The sequence below is a fragment of the Dendrobates tinctorius genome, unplaced genomic scaffold (assembly GCF_039654945.1).
Source record: "Dendrobates tinctorius isolate UK_male_01 unplaced genomic scaffold, ASM3965494v1 ptg000136l, whole genome shotgun sequence".
Taxonomy (NCBI): Eukaryota; Metazoa; Chordata; class Amphibia; order Anura; family Dendrobatidae; genus Dendrobates; species Dendrobates tinctorius.
The window spans coordinates 5,613,106-5,636,453 of NW_027361804.1; the positions used below are offsets into that span (position 1 = coordinate 5,613,106).

Genomic DNA, 23,348 nt, shown 5'->3' on the forward strand with positions numbered 1-23,348 from the left:
TGGTACCATCCTCTGCGGTGCCATCCTCTCATCCTCTGCGGTTCCATCCTCCCATCCTCTGTGGTACCATCCTCTGCGGTGCCATCCTCTCATCCTCTGCGGTGCCATCCTCCCATCCTCTGTGGTACCATCCTCTGCGGTGCCATTCTCTCATCCTCTGCGGTGCCATCCTCTCATCCTCTGCGGTGCCATCCTCCCATCCTCTGTGGTACCATCCTCTGCGGTGCCATTCTCGCATCCTCTGCGGTGACATCCTCCCATCCTCTGTGGTACCATCCTCTGCGGTGCCATTCTCTCATCCTCTACGGTCCCATCCTCTCATCCTCTGTGGTGCCATTCTCTCATCCTCTGCGTTGCCATTCTCTCATCCTCTGCGGTGCCATCCTCCCATCCTCTGTGGTGCCATCCTCCCATCCTCTGTGGTACCATCCTCTGCGGTGCCATTCTCTCATCCTCTGCGGTGCCATCCTCTCATCCTCTGCGGTGCCATTCTCTCATCCTCTGCGGTGCCATCCTCCCATCCTCTGTGGTGCCATCCTCCCATCCTCTGTGGTACCATCCTCTGCGGTGCCATTCTCTCATCCTCTGTGGTGCCATCCTCCCATCCTCTGCGGTGCCATTCTCTCATCCTCTGCGGTGCCATTCTCTCATCCTCTGCGGTGCCATCCTCCCATCCTCTGCGGTGCCATTCTCTCATCCTCTGCGGTGCCATCCTCTCATCCTCTGCGGTACCATTCTCTCATCCTCTGTGGTACCATTCTCTCATCCTCTGTGGTACCATTCTCTCATCCTCTGTGGTACCATTCTCTCATCCTCTGTGGTACCATCCTCTCATCCTCTGCGGTGCCATTCTCTCATCCTCTGAGGTGCCATTCTCTCATCCTCTGCGGTGCCATCCTCCCATCCTCTGTGGTACCATTCTCTCATCCTCTGTGGTACCATTCTCTCATCCTCTGTGGTACCATTCTCTCATCCTCTGTGGTACCATTCTCTCATCCTCTGTGGTACCATCCTCTCATCCTCTGCGGTGCCATTCTCTCATCCTCTGAGGTGCCATTCTCTCATCCTCTGCGGTGCCATCCTCCCATCCTCTGTGGTACCATTCTCTCATCCTCTGTGGTACCATTCTCTCATCCTCTGTGGTACCATTCTCTCATCCTCTGTGGTACCATTCTCTCATCCTCTGTGGTACCATCCTCTCATCCTCTGAGGTGCCATTCTCTCATCCTCTGCGGTGCCATCCTCCCATCCTCTGTGGTACCATTCTCTCATCCTCTGTGGTGCCATCCTCCATCCTCCCATCCTCTGCTGGATACGAGGTTGCCACAGGCGTCCAAGATGTGATACCGGCTCCCTCTGCTGGTTCATCTGATACTACAGTTTAGGATGACGCACAGTATTACCGACCTCTGCTGGTCACATCTGGTATTTCAGCGCAGGTTGACAGGGAGTGATACCCCCGCCATCTGCTGGTCACATCTGGCACTGCATTTTAGAATGACGCAGAGTGATACCGTCCGCCCTCTACTGGTCACATCTGGTATGGCAGCGCAGGTTGACACTGATTGATACCGCCGCCATCTGCTGGTCACATCTGGTAGTACAGTGCAGGATGACGCGGAGGGATATCACACCGCAGATCCCTCCGCCCGGTGAAGCATCGTTATCGCTGTGTGAGAATCTTCCCCGGCGCCGTCTGAAATCTGCACGAATCTCATCACCGGGCTCAGCCGCCATCACATCCGCCGCGCACTACCTGCCCCCGACTGGCGGAGGTGGACAGTTCCGGTTTCCGGTGACCCGAACTTCCGGCCTAGGACTGAGAGCAAAACAAACCGGTGTATGTAGCCCGGAGACGGAGGCATCAGGCCAGGAGGTGCGGAGGCTGCTGTGACCGCCGGTCATCACTCCCGGAGCTCCGGGGAGGCGAGGGCGGAACGTACCGGGCCCCGGGGGATCCGCACGGCGGCACCGGGGTAGGAGGGGCCCCAGGAGCCGGGCCCCGGGGAGAAGAGGAGGCCTGGAGGGGCCCTGCGGCCAGGAGCGGAGCCCCGGGGGCACCTGGTTGTCAGGAGGGATCGTCTGTTCCCTGGTTGTCAGGACTCGGCCTCTGTGTCCTGGTTGTCAGGACTCGGCCTCTGTGCCCTGGTTGTCAGGACTCGGCCTCTGTGCCCTGGTTGTCAGGACTCGGCCTCTGTGCCCTGGTTGTCAGGACTCGGCCTCTGTGTCCTGGTTGTCAGGACTCGGCCTCTGTTCTCTGGTTGTCAGGACTCGGCCTCTGTTCTCTGGTTGTCAGGACTCGGCCTCTGTTCTCTGGTTGTCAGGACTCGGCCTCTGTTCTCTGGTTGTCAGGACTCGGCCTCTGTTCTCTGGTTGTCAGGACTCGGCCTCTGTTCTCTGGTTGTCAGGATTCGGCCTCTGTTCTCTGGTTGTCAGGACTCGGCCTCTGTTCTCTGGTTGTCAGGACTCGGCCTCTGTTCTCTGGTTGTCAGGACTCGGCCTCTGTTCTCTGGTTGTCAGGACTCGGCCTCTGTGCCCTGGTTGTCAGGACTCGGCCTCTGTGCCCTGGTTGTCAGGACTCGGCCTCTGTTCTCTGGTTGTCAGGACTCGGCCTCTGTTCTCTGGTTGTCAGGACTCGGCCTCTGTGCCCTGGTTGTCAGGACTCGGCCTCTGTGCCCTGGTTGTCAGGACTCGGCCTCTGTGCCCTGGTTGTCAGGACTCGGCCTCTGTTCTCTGGTTGTCAGGACTCGGCCTCTGTTCTCTGGTTGTCAGGACTCGGCCTCTGTGCCCTGGTTGTCAGGACTCGGCCTCTGTGCCCTGGTTGTCAGGACTCGGCCTCTGTGCCCTGGTTGTCAGGACTCGGCCTCTGTGCCCTGGTTGTCAGGACTCGGCCTCTGTGCCCTGGTTGTCAGGACTCGGCCTCTGTGCCCTGGTTGTCAGGACTCGGCCTCTGTTCTCTGGTTGTCAGTTTTTTCCAGTTATTTTTTCTCTGGTTGTCAGGACATATGTTGGAGGGTTCCTTGTGGTGATCTCAGTCTGCGGGTTGTCACGATGGGTCATTACGTACGTTATTGTTCCCCCGGTTGTCAGGATAGGATATTGTTCCCCCGGTTGTCAGTTTTTTGGTGCCCCGGCTGTCAGGACTAATGCCTTAATGTATCCAGCGGTCTCGTTATTAGAGATCACCTGGTTGTCAGTGCTGATTGAGGCAGGGACCTGGGTGTGTTCTGGTTGTCAGGCGTGATCTCGCGATGTCCTGGTTGTCAGATTAGCTGCTTGTAGTGTCTCCGGGTGACAGAAGATTAATGTGGTGGGGACATTGACTTTGGGGTGTCACAAACTATTGTGGGTGCGACCCTTCCCCTACGTTTCCGGGTTTCTCCTGCTCGGGGATGAGGGGTTAATCCCAGGGTTCAGGCCCGGCATCATCCCGCGCGTCTGTGTTGCCCCCGACATGGCTGCGTACAGCGAGTTTGTGCCCCCTCCGGAGTGCCCGGTGTTTGAGCCGAGCTGGGAGGAATTCTCCGACCCCCTGAGCTTCATCGGACGCATCCGATCCATCGCTGAGAGGACGGGAATATGCAAAATCCGCCCCCCCAAGGTAAGAGGCGCGCAGCCCCCCACCTCCTGTCCCGCACATTTGTGTAGCAGGTGAAGCATTTGCATCAGGCTCAGCGACGGCGCAGGATTAACCCCGAGAGACCCAACCAAATCCCCCTCCATCCCCCCCCCGGTCTATAATCTCCCCAACCAGAAATCATCCCTAGAAACGTGTCCTCCGGGTGTAAACTGCACGGAAAATATCTGCAAAAAAGGAATAAAAATGTCGTCACCTGCGAAGCCAAACAGTTACATAAAGGAAGAAACATGGACGACATATAAAGCGAGGAGCAAACAGCGAGGGAACGGGAACGTGGACGAGAGAAAAGAAAGAAAATATGAATAAAATGTCCATTACGGAATAAGCCCAGAGGATCTGATCGGATCTGTGACGTTTGGTTCAGAAACATCGTCATAAAATACAAGAAATGTAAATATTTCCCGAGACCCCCGGACACGTTGTATCAGCTGCTCACAGTCCAGGAAGGTTGTGACAATTTGGCAAAATAAAAGCTGGAGGAAAACCTAAAACCAGGCTGAAATGTAACAGAAAAGCTGAAGTATCGGGGGAACGTTTGTCCCTTAAATCTGTGGACTTATTGTGGGGACCGGACGAGCGCTGGATGAGCAGAATGGTCTCCAGGTTGTGGAGGAGATGTCGCTCCGTCCTACTGACATCGGGGGGATCTGATGATACTAAGTGTAGTGACCCTTCATAAACTCCAATGACAGGAAGTGTAGAGACCCCATTAATCATTACATCCATGTGTGACTGATAGCAGCTGCTCCTGCACTTTTGGGTTGTGTCCCTTTTTATACATCTTGCCCCTCACCTGTATAAAGGGCCGGCGGCCATGTGATCGCTGTGATTGGATCTCTCTTAATCTCAGGCACTTTATGCCTGCTGCCCACATTCGCGTCCTGGAGATCGGGGTGTCATCGGCGTTGCTGGCTTTTTTCCTCTCTGGAGATCGGGATCGGGGTGTCATCGGCCTTGCTGGCTTTTTTCCTCTCTGGAGATCGGGATCGGGGCGTCATCGGCGTTGCTGACTTTTTTTTCTCTGGAGATCGGGGTGTCATCTGCGTTGCTGACTATTTTTCTCTGGAGATCGGGGTGTCATCGGCGTTGCTGACTTTTTTTTCTCTGGAGATCGGGGTGTCATCGGCGTTGCTGACTTTTTTTCTCTGGAGATCGGGATCGGGGCGTCATCGGCGTTGCTGACTTTTTTTTCTCTGGAGATCGGGGTGTCATCGGCGTTGCTGACTATTTTTCTCTGGAGATCGGGGTGTCATTGGCGTTGCTGACTTTTTTTTCTCTGGAGATCGGGGTGTCATCGGCGTTGCAGACTTTTTTTTTCTCTGGAGATCAGGGTGTCATCGGCGTTGCTGGCTTTTTTTCTCTGGAGATCGGGGTGTCATCGGCGTTGCTGGCATTTTTTCTCTAGAGATCGGGGTGTCATCGGCGTTGCTGGCTTTTTTTCTCTGGCGATCGGGGTGTCATCGGCGTTGCTGGCTTTTTTTCTCTGGAGATCGGGGTGTCATCGGCGTTGCTGGCTTTTTTTCTCTGGAGATCGGGGTGTCATCGGCGTTGCTGGCTTTTTTTCTCTGGAGATCGGGGTGTCATCGGCGTTGCTGGCTTTTTTTCTCTGGAGATCGGGGTGTCATCGGCGTTGCTGGCTTTTTTTCTCTGGAGATCGGGGTGTCATCGGCGTTGCTGGCTTTTTTTCTCTGGAGATCGGGGTGTCATCGGCGTTGCTGGCTTTTTTTCTCTGGAGATCGGGGTGTCATCGGCGTTGCTGGCTTTTTTTCTCTGGAGATCGGGGTGTCATCGGCGTTGCTGGCTTTTTTTCTCTGGAGATCGGGGTGTCATCGGCATTGCTGGCTTTTTTTTTTTCTCTGGAGATCGGGGCGTCATCGGCATTGCTGACTTTTTTCTCTGGAGATCGTGGTGTCATCTGCGTTGCTGACTTTTTTTCTCTGGAGATCGGGGTGTCATCGGCGTTGCTGACTTTTTTTCTCTGGAGATCGGGGTGTCATCGGCGTTGCTGACTTTTTTCTCGGGAGATCGGGGTGTCATCGGCGTTGCTGACTTTTTCCTCTCTGGAGATCGAGGTGTCATCGGCGTTGCTGACTTTTTTCTCTGGAGATCGGGGCGTCATCGGCGTTGCTGACTATTTTTCTCTGGAGATCGGGGCGTCATCGGCGTTGCTGACTTTTTCTCTGGAGATCGGGGCGTCATCGGCGTTGCTGACTTTTTCTCTGGAGATCGGGGTGTCATCGGCGTTGCTGACTTTTTTTCCTCTGGAGATCGGGGCGTCATCGGCGTTGCTGACTTTTTCCTCTCTGGGGATCGGGGCGTCATCGGTGTTGCTGACTTTTTCATCTCTTTCCAGGACTGGCAGCCGCCATTCGCCTGCGATGTGAAAAGCTTCGGTTTCACTCCCCGGGTGCAACGTCTGAACGAGCTGGAGGTGAGGGCCCACCGGGGGTCCGGTCTTGTGTCGTCTTCTCTGCACTTTCCCCTGTAGTCACTCTTTCACGTCTTCGTCCCCAGGCCATGACCCGCGTGAAGCTCGACTTCCTAGATCAGTTGGCCAAGTTCTGGGAGCTGCAGGGATCCACGCTCCGGATCCCAGTGGTGGATCGCCGGCTGTTGGATCTGTATGCACTGAGCAAGGTGAGGACAGCTCCGAAATTAACTGTGTGTATATGGTCCCAGGCCCCCAATCCGCTGTTGTATGGTGGAAAGCACTGCATTTGTAATATGATCAGTCTTGAGTGATCTCTCTTGTCCCTTCTCTTCTCCGTCGCTGCAGGTGGTCTCCAGTGAAGGGGGCTTCGACATCATCAGCAAGGAGAAGAAATGGTCAAAAGTGGGCAGTCGCCTGGGGTACGTGTCCGGGAAGGGCACGGGGTCTCTCCTAAAGACGCACTATGAGCGGATCCTCTACCCCTACGAGCTCTTCCAGTCAGGGATCAGCCTCATGGTAAGTCACACTTGGACCCCTTAAAGCGCCTTCTCCTGTTCCTCCAACCTCCTTTGACCGTGGACTTCACCCCTTGTCCCCTCAGGGCATCCAGAAACCAAGCTTGAAAGTTGAGGAAAAGGTGGAGGTGGCAGAACCTTGTGAGGACACCAAAGACTCCGCGAGGACCGAGAAGACGAATGTGCCCCTGAAGAGGTCAAAGCGAATCAAGTCTGAGGTGCCGACATTTGTGTCTTTAATCTTACCGAGGTTTTCATCTCTTGTCACAGAGGAGCCATGTTGCCTTTGCAGTTGCCTGTTTTCTGCCTCTTCGTTAGTCCTGACCTTGAGCCGACCATCAATGCAATGAAATTAAACTTTTTTTTTTTTTTTGTCACCTCACTCAGAAATTTTTTTCCCCAGTTTTTACTTTTTTACTCCATTTTTTTGTGAAGTGAACACCGTCGTCATATGCACAACTCGTCTCACATAAACCGAGACCAAACATGGGGACTGGAAAATGATAAAGTTACAGCTCCTGGAAGTGCAGAATTTCACCTGTTATTGGTCTGCAGGTCACGGTGTAACGCTTCGTTGAACCCTTTGCTGAAGCCGTATTATTGTATTTCAGGAGTCGGTGGAGATCAGTAAAAGTCCGGAGGTGAAGAAGCTTCATGCCTTCGGGGCGGCTCCCAGGGTGATCGGAGTTGGCGACAGCGTTAAAGACAGAGCTGGTAGGATGGCGCCCACACCGTGCAGAATACAGCGGGGTACAAAATAAGATGTCTGTCCAATCACTGAAGGGAATGGGATGGATCAGGTCTGGAGCATTGCTGTAGTGTAGTGAGGCACAGTGTCCAGCAGAGGGAGCTCTTCCCTTTATTGTGATGCTGGAGTATGATGAAGGTAATGAGGGCTGCGGGGGTCTGTGTCTCTCACAAGGCTGAGTTTGCTTACACTTGCTATCACTTTACTCAACAGCCCTGGTGTCCCAGATTTTATATATATATATATATATATATATATATATATATATATATATATATATATACACACTTACTAATAATAATAATAATAAATTGTATTTCTATAGCGCTGACATATTCCGCAGCACTTTACATTTCAGAGGGGATTTGTACGGACAATAAACATTACAGCATAACAATAATCACATAGATCACACACTTCCTTCTCACCCCCCACTGGGATGGTCTTTGTTGTCCTTCCGCATTCTTGGGTCCTCTACCAGAGGCCTGGGCGTTTGAGAGTTCTGCGCAGGATCTTCCTTGTTCCCAGCATTGCACTTTTCTGGACAGAGAGCTCAGATGTTGCACCTGGGATCTGTTGTAGCCATTCTTACAACTTAGAGGTCAATGCTTGTGTTAAAGTGTTACGTCTTTCAGTAATAACACTTTGACATCTTCATGAAGAAGATTGTTCTGTTTCAACCTAGATGCAAGAAGTTCAGCTTTGTCTTTTGACAGTGTAAGGTCTCTGATGAGATCATTTAATTCATGTTGAGTAAAGCGTTCCGGCTGCTCCATCAGGTACATACTCATCTTGACTTGAGGTCTCCGTGTCTTCGCCAGTAGCTTCAGCTCCATAGTCTTCATATTCTACTTCAGGAACTGGCAAGGTATCATCATGGGGAACTGGCCTTATCGCAGATTCAAATTCAGGGTGATTCATCTTATGTTTGTACTTTGTGGAAAAGCCCTTCAGTTTGACAAAACAAAAGTAGCAGCCATCACTGTGGTTTTTGGGTTCTCTCCAATTCATGGGAACAGCAAATGGCATAGTCACTGTCCTCATATTCAACCAGTCACGAAGACCGTTTGAACATCTTGAGCAGATCACATGAGGGGCCCAGCTTTCGTCTCGATCACCAAGTGGACACTTAAACTACATCTGGTACATCTTTATAATATCATGAGTGATGGAACATGCTTGTCCTTTTGGTGTAAAAGAACCACACATAGAAAATTCACAATTAAGTAAGACAAGCAAAGAAATGGGAATAACAGAGGAAAAACCACATACATTGAAAATGTAGAAATAACGTAATAGCAAAAATACTTCTGTCTTAGAAACTTTGTGTCATAGAGCAGAACTAAGCCTATTTTTGGAACCAGCACATCAAACTCCATAAAACAGATTACCTTTGCTGATGATTTTTTTGTGTTGACCAGTGATTGCTGTCTTCTGATCCTCGTCTACTATCACAATGTCTGGTTGGTTAGCCAACACCTACTTATCCGTCTGGATCTTGGAAGTCCCACAGTATTCTTGCCCCTTCATTCTCCATCACTTTCTCTGGGGTCTCCCACCTGGACTTAGGGGGGCTTGGCCCATATGCAGTGCAGATGTTCCTGTATACAATTCCCGCTACTTGGTTGTGGCGTTCGGTATACACTGTTCTTGCATTTTGCATCCTGCCACTGTGTGTTGGACGTTTTCTTTGCATAGTCTGCACCTTGGGTCTTGTCTTGTGTGGTAGACTACTGCTTCTATGGATCTGGTACTTAGTGCTTGCTCTTGTGCCGCTATGATTAGCGCCTCTGTGCTGTCTCGGAGTCCAGCTTTCTCCAGCCATTGGTAGGATTTCTCCAGGTCAGCCACCTCCATTATCTGTCCATGTTACTTCCCATGCAGCGGCTTGTCTTGCCATGGCGCTTCATGTTCCTGTTCTTCCTTCCAGATCTGTTGTTGTTGCTGCATTAGGCTTTCTCTCAGCATCTCATCTTCTGGCGCCATTCTTCTGATGTATTCCTGGATACTCCTTGTTTCATCCATGATGGTGGCTTGGCTGCTTCTCAAGCCTCGACCACCCTCCTTTCTGTTGGTATACAATCTTTGGGTGCTAGACTTAGGGTGGAGACCTCCATGCATTGTGAGGAGCTTTCGTGTCTTCACATCTGCAGCTTCCATCTCTTCTTTTGGCCTGCACACTATGCCAGCAGGGTATCTGTGAACTGGTAGGGCATATGTATTGATGGCGCGGATTTTATTCTTCCCATTGAGCTTGCTCTTCAGGACCTGTGCCTCCTCATCATGGTTACTGTATCCCTGTGGGATGCTGAGGTATTTGTAGCATGTCTGTACATCTGCTATATGCCCTGTTGGCAATTCCACTCCATTGGTCTTGACTACCTTGCCTCTCTTTATTGCCAACCGGCCGCACTTCTCCAGTCCAAAGGACATCCCGATGTCTTCACTGTAGATCCTTGTCAGGTGGATCAGTGAATTGATGTCTCGTTGGTTTTTCGCATACAGCTTTATGTCATCCATGTAGGGGAGGCGGCTGATGGCGCTTCCACCCTTGAACTTGTATCCATAGCCAGACTCTATAATTATCTGACTGAGGGGGTTCAAGCCTATGCAGAACAGCAGGACAGTGCATCACCTTGGTATATGCCACGTTTCATGGTCACTCGTGCTAGTTGTCTTGACGTGTGTGTGTGTGTGTGTATATAATATATATGTGTGTGTGTTATATATGTTTGTGTGTGTGTATATGTGTGTGTGTGTATGTGTATATATATATTCGTGTGTGTGTATGTATGTATATATATATATATATATATATATATATATATATATATATATATATATAATAATTTTTTTTTTTTCTTTCTTTGCCTCTCGCTGTTTTAGATGAACTTTTGAAGAAGAGGAAGACTTCAAAGCTGGACGCTTTCGGGATGCAGATGAGGCAGCGGAAGGGGGCTCTGTCCGTCAATTTCGTAAGTATCCTGCACACAGACTACGCCCTCGTTACTAGAGATGACCACCCTGGTCCGGCGTCCACATCTTTACTCCATGTCGGCTGTACCAAGGTCTTGCCATCTTTCTGGTCTTGTGACTGTTGTCCCTCCCACAATGTTATGATGTGCGTTGCACCTTGCAGACCTCAGAGGCCCCTGTACACCAGCACCCAGTTCTGGTGGAGGATGTGTGCAGGACGCCACTCCAGCTGCCATGGAGTAACCCCAACTTTTGCCTTTTGTAATGTGTTTCTATTTGTGCGCCCCCTGCAGGTGGACCTCTACATCTGCCTGTTCTGCGGCCGGGGAGACTGTGAGGAGAAGTTGCTGCTGTGTGACGGCTGTGACGATAGTTATCACACTTTCTGCCTCATCCCACCGCTCCCAGAGGTCCCCAAAGGAGATTGGCGCTGCCCAAAATGCATCGCAGAGGTAATTCTGTACCTTCACTTCCCGTTTTGTGAGGTCCCAGATTCTCTGCAACACCCACCGCAAGCGGGAGGCAGAATTAAACAGCTCCGATAATGTACTGATGGTCCTCTCTGTAATCGGCTGCAGATTGTGACCATTTAACGTCTTAGGTTCCTGCAGATTGTATTTTTCTTTTCCTTTTCTGCACAGGAGTGCAGCAAGCCCCGGGAAGCCTTCGGATTTGAGCAGGCAGTCAGGGAATATACACTGCAGAGCTTCGGAGAGATGGCCGACAATTTCAAGTCTGACTACTTCAATATGCCGGTGCACGTGAGTGTAGACCCCTCTCTGTTATGTGTCAGATTTTGTGAGTCAAATGTGGGCCGTAACTTTACATCCTCGGCAGATGGTGCCCACCGAGCTGGTGGAGAAGGAGTTCTGGCGCCTGGTGAGCTCCATAGAGGAGGACGTGATTGTGGAGTACGGAGCCGACATTTCCTCCAGAGATTTTGGGAGCGGCTTCCCAACACTCGATGGTCGGCGGAAACTGACACCCGATGAAGAGGTGAGATTACCCCAGAGCTGCACTCGCTGTTCTGCCGGTGGGATGTCTGTTAACCCGTCGTTTCTCCCTTGGCAGGATTACGCACAGTGCGGCTGGAACCTGAATAACATGCCGGTCCTGGATCAGTCGGTCCTCACCCACATCAATGTGGACATCTCCGGCATGAAGGTGCCCTGGCTCTACGTGGGCATGTGCTTTTCCTCATTCTGCTGGCACATCGAGGACCACTGGAGTTACTCCATTAATTACCTGCACTGGTGGGTTTCATGTGTCCCCTTGGGTTTGGGAAGGTGTACGGCGACGGTTGGTTCGGCTTGTGTGACAAGTTATTGTTCTCTGTCCTTAGGGGAGAACCTAAGACATGGTATGGGGTCCCCTCTCACGCTGCCGAGCAGCTGGAGGACGTCATGAGGGAACTGGCGCCTGAACTGTTCGAGACGCAGCCTGACCTTTTACACCAACTGGTCACCATCATGAACCCCAACATCCTGATGGAGCATGGTGTGCCGGTGAGTGCAGCGCTGGGCCCCCGGGGTCCCCCATCATGTACCCTTACTGGCCGCCAGAGATGGGCACACCCACTGCACCATTAGAACCCACTCCTGACCCCCCCCCATATTCTGCCATGAGACTGACTGGGATTTATACTTTTGTCCCCAGGTTTACAGGACGAACCAATGTGCGGGGGAGTTTGTGGTCACCTTCCCCCGAGCGTATCACTCTGGCTTCAACCAAGGATACAATTTTGCGGAGGCAGTGAATTTCTGCACAGCGGACTGGGTGCGCTCACCGGACGGCGTTATTACTGATATTTCTCCATATGTCACCCCAAAACTTATTTATTTTTTTTTAATGCAGCTTCCCATTGGTCGTCAATGTGTGAATCATTACCGCAGGCTGAGACGGCACTGCGTGTTTTCTCACGAGGAGCTCATATTCAAGATGGCCGCAGACCCCGAGTGCTTGGATGTCGGCCTGGCAGCCACCGTGTGCAAGGAGATGGCGGTGATGATTGAGGATGAGAGCAGGATGCGGGACAAGGCCGTGCAGATGGTAAGGGCCGGCGTCTGCCTGCATGGGGATCGGATGGTCTGCAGATCTGAGAGCTGTCGCTGTGTCTCACAGGGGATCGAGCAGTCAGAAGAAGAAGTGTTCGAGCTTGTTCCAGACGACGAGCGGCAGTGCTCCTCCTGCAGGACAACCTGCTTCCTGTCTGCCCTAACCTGCAGCTGCAGCTCTGACCGGCTCGTCTGCCTGCACCATGTGGAGGAGCTCTGTGCCTGCCCTGTGCAGAGCAAGTGTCTCAGGTGAGGAGGAACGAGGGTACTCATCCGAGATCAGCGGTGACATCGCTGAGAATGCCACTAGTGATGGGCGAGTAGCATCGTTGCTCGGGTCTCCCCGAGTATGCTCGGGTTATCTCCGAGTATTTTGGCGTGCTTGGAGATTTAGTTTTCCTCGTCTCAGCTGCATGATTTGCGACTTGTAGACAGGCTTAATACATGTAGGAATTCCCTAACAAACAGGCATTCCACACATGTATTCAACCTGTCTAGCAGTCGCAAATCCTGCAGCTGAGGTGACGAAATCTCTGAGCATGCCAAAATACTCGGAGACCACCCGAGCAACGAGTATACTTGCTGATCAATAAATGCCACCATTCCATCACCAGAGATCAGCGGTGACATCGCTGAGAATGCCTCTTATCCGTTACTAGAAATCAGCGGTGACATCGCTGAGAATGCCTCCTATCTGTCACCAGAGATCAGCGGTGACATCACTGAGAATGTCTCCTATCATCACCAGAGATCAGAGGTGACATCACTGAGAATGCCTCCGATCCATCACCAGAGATCAGCGGTGACATCACTGAGAATGCCTCCTATCCATCACCAGAGATCAGCGGTGACATCACTGAGAATGTCTCCTATCCATCACTAGAGATAGCAGTGACATCACGGAGAATGTCTCCTATCATCACTAGAGATCAGAGGTGACATCACTGGAGAATGCCTCCTATCCGTCACCAGAGATCAGCGGTGACATCGCTGAGAATGCCTCCTATCCGTCACCAGAGATGACGTGACATCACTGAGAATGCCTCTTATCCGTTACTAGAGATCAGCGGTGACATCGCTGAGAATGCCTTCTATCGATCATCAGAGATCAGTGGTGACGTATTTGACCTCCTGTGTTCTTGATCCCAGGTACCGATATTCTCTTCAGGATTTCCCGGCTCTGCTGTATGGGGTGAAGATGCGTGCTCAGTCCTACGACACATGGGTCGGCCGGGTGACGGACGCGCTGACCGCCAGCCTGAACCACAAGAAAGGCGAGTCTCTGTGATCTTACACTCATGCTCTGTGGGGTTTTATTGCTGCTCACGGAAGTGATTGGTGATTATCGTCTCCTCTGCAGACATCATCGAGTTGAAGGTTATGTTGGAAGACGCTGAGGACAGGAAGTTCCCAGAGAATGATCTTTATCGAAGGCTCCGAGACGCCGTGAAAGAGGCCGAGACCTGCGCCTCTGTGGCTCAGCTGCTCCTAGCCAAAAAGCAGAAGCACAGGTGAGCGGCCGCACGGGGCAGCGCCACATAAATAGCAGTACTAACCTCTAGTCCTGCTGGTCTTTGCTGCATGTCTGACATCATGTTGGTATTTGTGACCAATGCAGCCGATCACTGGCCAGTGATCTGCAAAGAGTTGCTTTCCATCTGTTGCAAAACTACAGCCTCTGTTGCGGTCAGGGCATGCTGGGAGTTGTAGTTAGCAGATAAAGGTAATGTGTCTGACATCTGTTTTGCTTTTCCAGTAAGCTGAGCCAAGACTCTGGGAAAACTCGCACCAAGCTCACGACGGAGGAGCTGAAGGTCTTCGTCCAGCAGCTGTTCAGCCTGCCGTGCATCATCACCCAGGCCCGGCAGGTGAAGGTAAGCACTTCTGTGTACCTCTGGGCCCATCGCCTGCTCAGCAGCCACTGCTCTGTCTTCCGGCTCCTCGTGGGCAGTGCGCTCGTGTTGATTGACAGCATGGGTCAGCAGCATGAACATTAGCAGAAGTGTGCAGGAGGACTGATTCTGGCTTCCAGCACTCTCCTCCTGCAGCACCTTCCCCCATTATGGCCTTTACATCCATCCTGTCCACATCTGTGTCCCCAGAACCTGCTGGATGACGTGGAGGAATTCCACGAGCGTGCCCAGGAGGCCATGTCTGACGAAATCCCAGACTCTAGCAAGCTACAAGCTCTCATAGACATGGGATCCAACCTGTACGTAGAGCTCCCGGAGCTGCCGCGACTGAAACAAGAGTTGCTGCAGGCACGGTGGCTGGATGAGGTGCGCCAGACTCTCTCCGACCCCCATAAAGTCACTCTGGATGTGATGAAGAAGTCGATCGATTCGGGGGTGGGACTGGCTCCTCACCACGCCGTAGAGAAAGCAATGGCCGAACTTCAGGAGTTACTGACAGTGTCCGAGAGGTGGGAAGAGAAAGCGAAAGCCTGTCTGCAGGCGAGGTAGGTGACTGGTGGCGTCTATTCATGGCAGCTGCGCTTTACGTCTTGCTCATTTTAGATTCAGGACAGTTGATGTATAATGATCTCCCCATGCGTCCTAGGCCGCATCACAGTGTGCCCAGCCTCGAGGGCATCCTAGCCGAGGCAAAGAACATCCAGGCCTATCTGCCCAACGTGCTGGCTCTGAAGGAGGCTCTGCAGAGAGCCAAGGACTGGACCTCCAAAGTGGAAGCCATTCAGGTAGTGTCTTCCTGCCGTGTATTCTAGTGCCGTCCGTGCTGGCAGTCATAGACCTAATAATGCGTCATCTTCTTCTGTCTCCAGAGCGGCAGTCACTACGCCTACCTGGAGCACCTGGAGTGCCTGCTGAGCAAGGGCCGGCCGATCCCTGTGCGCCTAGATGCCCTCCCGCAGCTGGAATCCCAGGTCGCAGCATCGCGAGCCTGGAGGGAACGCACTGGCCGGACCTTCCTGAAGAAGAACTCCAGCTACACCTTACTGCAGGTGAGGACCCTCCATAGAGTTCACAGCGTGTATCCATCTTGTCATGTTTGTCTGGGTACACCGCCGCATTATGATCGGTGGATCACCTCCACGTTGTGTCTGTCAGTGATTGGGGCCAGCTGCACATTACTGCTCATATAGCAGCCCCCCTACTGCCCAGGAGACCCCCACATCTGCTTCTGGAGATCGGCAGGAGTCGGACAGGACATGTTCTCTGCGAGGGTCCCGGCCCGCTCCTGCTGGAGTCACCTGATCATCAACATCCGCCTCCCAATGTGGGAGTGAGCGGAGACCCCCCCCCCCCCCATATGACAAGTCACACAAGTGGGAGGGGGCTGTATTCTGTTCCTGTGGCAGACATCCCCATGTCCTGGTGATTTCTTTCTACTTTTTTATTTATTTTACACGTTATATGTTTTTCTGTGGATTTTTGTTTAATTTTGTGTGTTTTTGTTTTACAGTTTTTTCTTTAGTTTTGTTTTTTTTCTGCCTTTCTTTTGTATTTTTCTTGTGGGTTTATCTGTGTTTTTGTCTGAGTTCGTCTAGGTTTTTTGTGTTTTCATTTTCTGTGTGTTGTTTTTTTGGAGATTTTTGTATGTTGTGTGTGGTTCTTATTGTGTTTTGTGCGTAGGTATGTTTTTGTATTTTTTTTTTCTGTGTTTTATATGTATGTTTTCTATTGTATGTATGTTTGGGTTTTTTTGCGATTTTGAATGTATAAATTTTGTGTGGGGGCTGTATGTATATTTTTATCTACATGTTTGTTTTGTGTGATATTTTTTCATGTATAAATTGTGTTTTGTGTGTGTGTTTTATGGTTCTTGTGTAAATTTTTTATTTGGCTTTATTTAGCCATTTTGTATGTTTTATATTTTGTGTGGGGTGTTTATATGTGTTTGTTACATCTTATTATACGTGTTCTTTTTTTTTAAAACTTTTTTGTGTATGTGTGTATTGTGATTTTACAGGTATACATTTGGGGTTGTTTTTTTTCATTTTTGCATTTTCTTGTGCATTTTTTTTTTTTCTTTTTCATTTTGAGTAAGTGTGTACTGTCATGTGGATGACATTATAAATTATGTTGCGGCCCCTGTTGACTGACTGGGCTCCCCGCTCTTGTCCCCCACAGGTCCTCAGCCCCCGCAGTGACATCGGCGTTTACGGCAGCGGGCGGAATAAAAGGAAGAAGGTGAAGGCACTGCTGGAGGAGAAGGACCTGGACCTGGAGTCTCTGAGCGAACTGGAGGAGTTGCAGGAAGACGCTCGGGACGCGGCCTCTGTGGTAATGGGATCTAGATATTATGGTGTCGGGACCATCCTGACGTCCAATATTAATGATCGCGTATAATGAGCACCCATTAACCCTTACATGTCGGCACTGGGGGGCGGTAAAAGAAGCCGTCGACGTGACCCTGATTTTCCTTCTCGCACAGGTCGCGTTATTTAAGGATCTGGAGCACAAGGAGGTGGATTCCATGCGCTCCTTGCGGGCCAGTAATTTGGCCAAGATGGCAATGGTGGATCGTATTGAGGAGGTTCGGTTCTGCATATGCCGCAAAGCCGCCAGCGGTTTCATGCTGCAGTGCGAGCTGTGCAAGGACTGGTTCCACAGCACATGCGTGCCCCTGCCCAAAACCAGCTCCCAGAAAAAAGGCGCCAACTGGCAATCCAAGGAGGTGAAGTTCCTGTGCACGCAGTGCATGCGATCCCGCCGGCCGCGGCTGGAGACCATCCTGTCGCTTCTGGTGTCACTACAGAAACTGCCGGTGCGGTTGCCGGAGGGCGAAGCATTGCAGTGCCTGACGGAACGCGCCATGAGCTGGCAGGACCGGGCACGGCAAGCGCTGGCCACACAAGAATTGTCTTGTGCCCTGGCCAAACTATCCGTACTGAGCCAGAGGATGGTGGAGCAGGCGGCACGGGAGAAGACGGAGAAGATCATCAGTGCCGAGCTGCAGAAAGCTGCTGCCAATCCCGACCTTCAGGTGAGCACTAGTAACACCGCTGCCACCAGTCGGGGCGGTCAGCAGCTTCTCTGGCATCTTTCTTTCGCCCTTTCAGGGTCACCTGCCCATATTCCAGCAAGGCTCCTTCAGTCGGGGGATGTCCAGCATGGCCTCGTCTCCACAACCTCCTCTAGACTACGACGATGAGGAGACAGACTCCGACGAGGACATCAGGGAGACGTACGGTTATGATGTAAAGGTAGCGAGCAGCATGGTAATGACTGAAGGAAATGCCGTGACTTAAAGGGGTTGTCCAGCGCGTATGCTTCTGGGGGTGAGCGGCACGGGTACGTGCCATCAGCTGGTGCTGTAGACACGTCCTGTGCGCAGCCGGCACGTCACTAGCGCCGCTCACCCCGGCCTCTGATTTCACCTTTCCCAGAATCCTCTACTATTTAAAGGGTTTTTTAAGATTTTTTGTTTTTGTTTTTAATGGGCACAATGTATTAAAGTAAATCCCTGTCTCTATGGCAATCCTGCAGTGATCACATGCCGATCTTGTGTACCGCTGCACCCAGTCACTGGCTTCAATATTTAGGTGCCAACTGTGCGACCATCGCTGCTAACACCAGAGATCGGCTGCTGCGGTTACGGGCTCTTTGTTGACACTGTTCACAAAGACCGACGGGATCAGAGGAACTGCAGGAGATTTACCGTTAATATTTTCCATTTTTTTGCTTATTAAAAATTTTGGACATCACGCTTAACCTCTTCCTGACCCAGTGCCAATATATTTTTTTTTCTATTTATTTATTTTTTTTCTAAATGTCTGTTTTTTCTTTTTTGCCACTTTAAAAAAAAAAAAAAAAAAAAAGCACTCTAAATTTGGATTCAGTGCAATCGCCACCGAGCTGGAGAGTCACACAAAGAACGTTGTACAATGAAAACCCAAAATGACAAAATAGTTTTGTTTTTTTTTCACTATTTTTCTGCACTTGGGATTTTTTTTTCTCTTTTTCTAGCACATTATCTGGTAAAGTGAACGGTGTCAGAACCACAACCCGTCCCACGAAAATGAAAGTGTCATATGACTGTCGGTAGAAAATTAAAAGTAAAAAAAAGTTGTGGCTCTTGTATGGAGAGGAAAAAAAGATAAAAAGTGCAAAAACAAAAAAAAACGCCGTGTCAATAGGGCGATCAGAGCGTGCCGCATCCATACTGGCCACACACGTGGAGGCATTGGAGCGTGCCGCATCCATACTGGCCACACACGTGGAGGCATTGGAGCGTGCCGCATCCACACTGGCCACACACGTGGAGGCATTGGAGCGTGCCGCATCCATACTGGCCACACACGTGGAGGCATTGGAGCGTGCCGCATCCACACTGGCCACACACGTGGAGGCATTGGAGCGTGCCGCATCCATACTGGCCACACACGTGGAGGCATTGGAGCGTGCCGCATCCATACTGGCCACACACGTGGAGGCATTGGAGCGTGCCGCATCCACACTGGCCACACACGTGGAGGCATTGGCGCGTGACACATCAACACTGGCCACGCATGTGGAGGCATTGGCGCGTGACGCATCCACACTGGCCACGCACGTGGAGGCATTGGAGTATGCCGCATCCACACTGGCCACGCACGTGGAGGCATTGGAGCATGCCGCATCCACACTGGCCACGCACGTGGAGGCATTGGAGCGTGCCGCATCCACACTGGCCACGCACGTGGAGGCATCGGAGCGTGCCGCATCCACACTGGCCACGCACGTGGAGGCATCGGAGCGTGCCGCATCCACACTGGCCACGCACGTGGAGGCATCGGAGCGTGCCGCATCCACACTGGCCACGCACGTGGAGGCATCGGAGCGTGCCGCATCCACACTGGCCACGCACGTGGAGGCATCGGAGCGTGCCGCATCCACACTGGCCACGCACGTGGAGGCATCGGAGCGTGCCGCATCCACACTGGCCACGCACGTGGAGGCATCGGAGCGTGCCGCATCCACACTGGCCACGCACGTGGAGGCATCGGAGCGTGCCGCATCCACACTGGCCACGCACGTGGCATCGGAGCGTGCCGCATCCACACTGGCCACGCACGTGGTGGCATCGGAGCGTGCCGCATCCACACTGGCCACGCACGTGGTGGCATCGGAGCGTGCCGCATCCACACTGGCCATGCACGTGGAGGCATCAGAGTGTGCCGCATCCACACTGGTATATGGATTAAAAGGGAATTTTTGTGCAACTGCAACACTAAATATCCATTACTGATGTCACTTTTTCTAGGGGCCAAGTCCCCTGGAGAAATATTTTATGCGCGGACTGCAGTTTGGGGCGACGCAGCATTGTATGTGAGTAATGGTCTGGGGTGGGACTATAGCCGGCAGCGTGGCTTCGTGGAATATTCCTGCTCTTCTTTGTGGAGTGTCTACTGTATGTTTAGCTTTATATTTCCACTCTACGTTCAGACAAGGATTATATAGTATTGGCACGCCGACCGTCACTGTGTCCTGGGGTGACAGATTTTTGAACATTGCAGACGGCGCTCATGTTTAGGATGGTGGATTTATCAGGGCCCTGATCCTCTCTCCTGCTCCCCAGGACACCGGCAGTGTGAAGTCGTCCAGCAGTTTAGAACCCAACCTGTTCTGTGACGAGGAGATCCCCATCAAGTCAGAAGAAGTCGTCAGTCACATGTGGACCACCCCGTCCTTCTGCGCGGAGCACGCGTACTCCTTCGCCTCCAAGAGCTGCATGCAAAGTAAGGAGGGTCCAGGCAGACACAGGTTGTACTGTGGTGACCCAAGTCATACCCCAGCCCTGTCAGAAACAGCAGTGGGTGGCAGCTGCCATATTCCTCTGGCTCCTAGCACAGCAGAGGGTTTGTTTCATTGTAACACCCCCTTCACTGGCCCTTTGTGCCCTTCACAGGCCCTTCGCATGCTCCTCCTTATGACGGCCCTTTGTATCCTCCTCTTTACGACAGCCCCTTCCGCCCTCCTCTTTACAACGGCCCCTTGCACCCTACTCCTTACAACGGGCCCCTCGCGCCCTCCCTCCCTTCCTTTCGACGGTCCCTTGCTCCCTCCCTCTCTTCTTTTCGACGGTCCCTCGCACCCTCCCTTCCTTTCGTCAGCCCCTCGTGGCGCTCCCTTCTTTTCCACGGTCCCTCTCGCCCCTCCCTTCCTTTCCACGGTCCCTCGCGGCCCTCCCTTCCTTTCAACGGTCCCTCGCGGCCCTCCCTTCCTTTCAACAGTCCCTCGCGGCCCTCCCTTCCTTTCAACAGTCCCTCGCGGCCCTCCCTTCCTTTCCACGGTCCCTCGCGGCCCTCCCTTCCTTTCGACGGCTCCTCGCGGCCCTCCCTTCCGCTGGCCCCACTTTGATTTTGCTTTTTCTTGTCCATTAGCTTCAGGAGCTCCTCGAAAGCAACCGAGGAAGACCCCTCTGGTGCCTCGTAGCCTGGAGCCCCCTGTACTGGAGCTGTCCCCTGGTGCAAAGTGTCAGCTGGAGGACCTAATGATGTTGGGAGATCTTCTGGAAGTTTCTCTGGATGAGACGCAGCATATCTGGCGAATACTACAGGCAACACATCCACCATCAGAGGAACGCTTCCTGCATGTCATGGAGGTAAGACTTCACACTGTCCAGCCCTCGCCACCATTCCCGGTTCGGACCTTAATCTTTACTGTTGCGTCTTCCACAGGATGACAGCCTGGATGAGAAGCCGCTGAAACTGAAAAGTCGGGATTCTTCTGAGAAGAAGCGCAAACGGAAGTTGGAGCGGGCAGAGCTGCTGTTCGAGGGAAAGCAACGGTCCAAGGAGCTGAAGAAACTGGACAAGACCAAAAAGAAGAAGCTGAAGCTGGGACACGACAAGGCCAAGGAACTTAGCAAGCTCGCCAAGAGGCTGGCCAAGGAGGAGGAGCGCAAGAGGAAGAAGGAGAAGGCTGCGGCTGCCAAAGTGGAGCTCGGCAAAGAGATCACCGAGAAGAAGCGAGAGAAGAAGGTGCTGGACATCCCCTCCAAGTACGACTGGTCAGGAGCTGAAGACTCGGATGACGAGAACGCCATATGTGCCGCTCAGAACTGTCAGCGCCCCTGCAAGGACAAGGTGAGGGCGGACGTGCTCTGCATCCGGGCAGGGGGGGGGTTTGATCGAGAACTTCCAATTTTGCAGCATTTTGTTGCTCTGATCCTCTGCTAGTTGTCAGAGAATAGAAACAAGACTGAGTTCTGACAGAAACCATCCTCAGGACAGAAGAGATATGTTCTACCGCTTATGAGTCCGGAGGGTTCGTTTCAATGTATCAGTCTGGATACAACTTGAACAAACTCTCAAGTGTGTGAAGTATTAAATGGGATCTCCGCCACCACCCACTTGTGCATCGGGATTACTTGGCGGGACAGCACCCGGTCCTGCCCATCTCTTAGCAGACGTATCTCAATGCTCAGGTGAGTGGCGTCAGAGACCCCTTTAAGTCCAGATAGGATTTCAGCCCCTGAACACAAGAATTTTTCCATTCACTGGCAGCAAAGAGAGATCTTGAAAATAGTGAAGAATAAATTGAAAATGTTTCAAAAAGTTGGAAAGCATTTTTAAATGCAAGAAGAAGGAAAAAAAAAAGTCCAGCATGTAGCAAAAGATCTCTCCTCCTGCTGCTCCACCTGCCTCTGTACTCCCTCTTTTAGCCATATCATAGCTGCAGCCAATCGCTTGCTGTCACTACTGCAGTTAGTGATTGGCTGCATCGGTCACATATATACGTACAGGATGTACAGACCCAGTCTATGCTGAGTTCCAATGTCTTCAGTGTTGCCATCTTGGCCCGGTCTCTGGACTATCCTCCTAAGGATGGATCCTGAGCTCCCGACGCGCGTCCTGCCTTTTGGGTTGCTGTTTTTACAACGAAGTGTCCTTCTCTGTCCCGCAGGTGGACTGGGTGCAGTGCGACGGCGGCTGTGACGAGTGGTTTCACCAGGTCTGTGTCGGTGTATCTTCCGAAATGGCCGAGAACGAGGATTACATCTGCACAAACTGTACCAGAAAGCGAGTCCCTGGACTGTGCCCGCCCTGCCCTCCTTGCCCAGCCACTTTGACTTTCACCCCCGGATTCCCTTTGCCCACCATTGAGGTGAAGCAGGAGGTCAGCTAGCATCATAGATGTTTTATTTTTTTGGTTTTAGCCCCATAAACTGGTTATCTTTCTCCTCTTACCACCCTCTGCCACCTGCTTTGGGCAGAGCTTTCTGTTAGATAGTGCCCTCACTGGACGGCGGGCGAGGGAGGGGGCTGTCATTGCAAAAAAAAAAAAAAAAACGCTCCATAGTGAACCGTAATTATTCTGCAAGATTCCTGACCCCGACAGATTTGCGGATTTCGCAGAAGTGACTTTTTATAATGGAAGCCCCCCCGTCCCAGGATGCCCCTCGTGGCCGGAGCGAGGGTGGCCGGCGACGAGATCATGGATGCACTTCCTTTTCCTACAGTAGAAGGATCCCTTTTGTGATGGGTCCAATACATCCCTACCAGCTTTGCACAAGTATTAGCGCCGGTGTCTGGACTGAACGCTCCTAGTGTGGGTGATGGGAGGCCACGCGGTCAACGCAGGACATGAATCGTCTGGGACTTTGTTTTTTTTAGTCAATCCTGGGGACTCCCCTTTCTTCTTTCTGTGACTACTGACTGTTGTATAAATAGTTTTCTCTCCTTTCGACTTGTCTGGAGTCTCTGTACTAAAAATGCCCCCTGATATGAAAACCCAGCAGTATCAGAAGTATCTGGATCAAAAGCAGTGGATAGGGAAGGAAGTGTTGTCATAGGGACACTGAATCTGCAGCATTAAACATCCGGCCGTAGAAGTACGTCAGGTCCGATGTATATATGTAGTTGTGATCAGCAGCCGATATCTGCCTGTTACAGCTCCGAACACTGCAGATGACATGCTGCAGTCAATCCCTGACATCCGTCATTGCCGTTCACACACACGATGCCTACAAATTTGCGCTGAATGAAAATGGTGGATTTAAAAAAGGAAAAAGCGGAATCTTCAGGAGGAGCAGCGAG

At 51.8% G+C, this 23,348-nt stretch overlaps 2 protein-coding genes across 5 annotated transcripts in view; one reads left to right on the top strand and one right to left on the bottom strand.

Moving 5' to 3' along the window:
- The window catches only part of CCDC77 (coiled-coil domain containing 77), a 60,065-nt gene extending 58,239 nt beyond the window's left edge, over positions 1 to 1,826 (bottom strand). Inside the window, exon 1 of the mRNA XM_073544189.1 lies at positions 1,408 to 1,826. The gene's annotated coding sequence lies outside the window, so the exon portion shown is untranslated. The remainder of the gene's footprint in view (positions 1 to 1,407) is intronic.
- A 1,050-nt stretch (positions 1,827 to 2,876) lies between these two features.
- Positions 2,877 to 22,995, top strand: KDM5A (lysine demethylase 5A). 4 transcript variants are annotated; one of them, XM_073544183.1, is made up of 28 exons: positions 2,879 to 3,601; positions 5,994 to 6,071; positions 6,155 to 6,277; positions 6,417 to 6,587; positions 6,673 to 6,804; positions 7,198 to 7,300; positions 10,221 to 10,309; positions 10,604 to 10,762; positions 10,952 to 11,071; positions 11,148 to 11,306; positions 11,382 to 11,563; positions 11,653 to 11,815; positions 11,967 to 12,086; positions 12,165 to 12,359; positions 12,432 to 12,613; positions 13,514 to 13,638; positions 13,725 to 13,875; positions 14,121 to 14,238; positions 14,467 to 14,822; positions 14,924 to 15,062; positions 15,147 to 15,326; positions 16,456 to 16,608; positions 16,760 to 17,311; positions 17,388 to 17,546; positions 19,886 to 20,045; positions 20,691 to 20,911; positions 20,988 to 21,395; positions 22,216 to 22,995. In XM_073544183.1, the coding sequence occupies exons 1-28, from the start codon at positions 3,455 to 3,457 to the stop codon at positions 22,435 to 22,437; spliced, it is 5,067 nt and encodes a 1,688-aa protein (XP_073400284.1). In that variant the 5' UTR covers positions 2,879 to 3,454; the 3' UTR covers positions 22,438 to 22,995. The 4 variants fall into 4 exon arrangements, with proteins under 4 accessions (XP_073400282.1, XP_073400283.1, XP_073400284.1 ...); XM_073544184.1 differs by having other exon boundaries at positions 17,388 to 17,531; XM_073544181.1 differs by having other exon boundaries at positions 2,877 to 3,601; positions 11,148 to 11,563.
- The last annotated feature ends 353 nt before the right edge of the window (positions 22,996 to 23,348 follow it).

Excerpts from the sequence above, each read along its gene's own strand:
- KDM5A (XM_073544181.1), top strand. The coding sequence starts at position 3,455 with ATGGCTGCGTACAGCGAGTTTGTGCCCCCTCCGGAGTGCCCGGTGTTT. Across the intron at positions 14,239-14,466 it reads CCCAGGCCCGGCAGGTGAAG|AACCTGCTGGATGACGTGGA; the intron begins GTAAGCACTTCT and ends CTGTGTCCCCAG. Across the intron at positions 17,312-17,387 it reads CTGCCAATCCCGACCTTCAG|GGTCACCTGCCCATATTCCA; the intron begins GTGAGCACTAGT and ends TCGCCCTTTCAG.